Raw genomic sequence first — 1594 nt, 5'->3', positions numbered from 1 at the left:
CCCATCAGTTTCCCCTTTTCTCGGGTTCCCCACAGCCCTCAGCCCACACTCTCCACGCCCTCCCTTCGGTCCTCCAGGATTTATCCTCAGTGTTTTCACCTCTCGGTATTGTTGACGATTACTCCGCCGCCCTCCGAGTGATTCTTGTTAAGCGCCATAGTCTCTCGGAAAAAGGTCCCGAGACTCGTAACGCAGTGCGCTTGCGCCGCTTTTCGGCCCGCCCCTAGTGGCGTCGATCGTATTAGAGTTAGCCAATCCCAGCTCTCGAGTGGAGGCTGGCCCAACCACGTGATCCCGAGAGTCACGTGGTAAGAGTTTACTCCCGCTTCCCCTCCCTCCTAGTTTCTCCTGCATCACAAACAAGCTTAAGACTACAATTCCCAGAAGGCAATGCTTCCTCAGCCTCGACCTCTCCCTACACTAGTGGAAGGAGGCATTCTGGAACTTGTAGTCACCCAGACCAGAGGCCTGGATTGACTCACTGCGTTGCATAACTAGTTGGTCTGCACACTCCCCGCCCCGTCCTCGGAGGGACTGGAGTAAACAGTTGTTGGGCGCGTCACAGGAGAAATTAATCATAAAAGCCCTGGACGCACAGAATGGGTGCTGTAACCTAAGCCTGGTGTGTGGTGCTCCGAACAGTTACTGGGTCATTTTCATTCACTCAACAAACGTTTACGGAGAACTTACTATGTGACTTTGCCCCCGACTTGGGTAGTCACCGAGCCACATAGATAGATGAGTGCAAGACCCAGTCGCTGTTCCAGGACGTGGTGGGCTGGCCGATTGGCTGGCTGGCAGAGAAAAGTCAGGAAAAACTGCCATCCCTTTCGTCACATCAAATCCAGACCTTCCGAGAGGGGCAGTGAGACTCTCCGTATGGGGAGGAGAACCTGGGCCCGGCGCCTGGACCTGATAACCCCTACCAAATTCACTATCGGGTCGGACGCGCCCCTCGGCTCACTGCTGCCTCCACCACAGCTGGCCTCGCGGTGGCGCTGCTCCCACTAGAATGGTCTGGCTTTACGGTCGGGCTCGCGCTGCAGCGCGTCCCGACCGGAAGATTTAAGCAAGACTCTGAGTAACGGGATGAATTAGGCACAACGCGAGACCAGCAGTTTACAAAATTGGGCTGATTCATTTCAGCTTGTGACCCAGCAGTGGGCGGCCCCTACTGGGGTAGCAGTAGTTAGGTAAACTCCCGCACCTCCGAAAGGGATCTTTAAGGGGGAGATGTCAGTGTCTCACTCCCCATGTGGTGGTGCTGATGCGTCATTAATCTTAAGAGATCAGTTTGATTTTTAAGCAAACAGCTGATTTCCTAACTCTTCGTGGCCAACCTCAGGATCTACCTGCTTGACTTACCTTTTGATCATTATAGATGATCAAAAACTAGAAATTATGAAACAGGTAACAGCCTTCTGTGAAGTCTTGTGCAAAACCCAGTTGGACCTTGCAGGACAAGCGCAATGAAGTAGCACGCGATGGAGTTGATGAAATCTGCCCCAAATGGTTAGATTAATTTTCACACATGCATCTATGCAGCCATCGAAAAGAATGAAGTAAATTTTATGTGCTAATATGCACAGATCAC

The 1594-nt window shown here is 52.1% G+C and overlaps 1 protein-coding gene across 3 annotated transcripts in view; it reads right to left on the bottom strand.

The window, feature by feature from the left end:
- WBP2 (WW domain binding protein 2) overlaps positions 1 to 549 on the bottom strand; it is an 8028-nt gene extending 7479 nt beyond the window's left edge. The window contains exon 1 of one of the 3 annotated variants that reach the window (XM_025047012.1): positions 100 to 549. In XM_025047012.1, coding sequence (XP_024902780.1) covers positions 100 to 158 — 59 coding nt within the window. In that variant the 5' untranslated portion in view covers positions 159 to 549. The remainder of the gene's footprint in view (positions 1 to 99) is intronic. The other 2 variants (XM_006912212.3, XM_006912211.3) reach the window with 2 other exon arrangements.
- Between the last annotated feature and the right edge of the window lie 1045 nt (positions 550 to 1594).

This window comes from Pteropus alecto, unplaced genomic scaffold (assembly GCF_000325575.1).
Source record: "Pteropus alecto unplaced genomic scaffold, ASM32557v1 scaffold134, whole genome shotgun sequence".
In the NCBI taxonomy this organism is placed as follows: Eukaryota; Metazoa; Chordata; class Mammalia; order Chiroptera; family Pteropodidae; genus Pteropus; species Pteropus alecto.
This window is presented reverse-complemented; position numbering and strand designations above follow the sequence as displayed.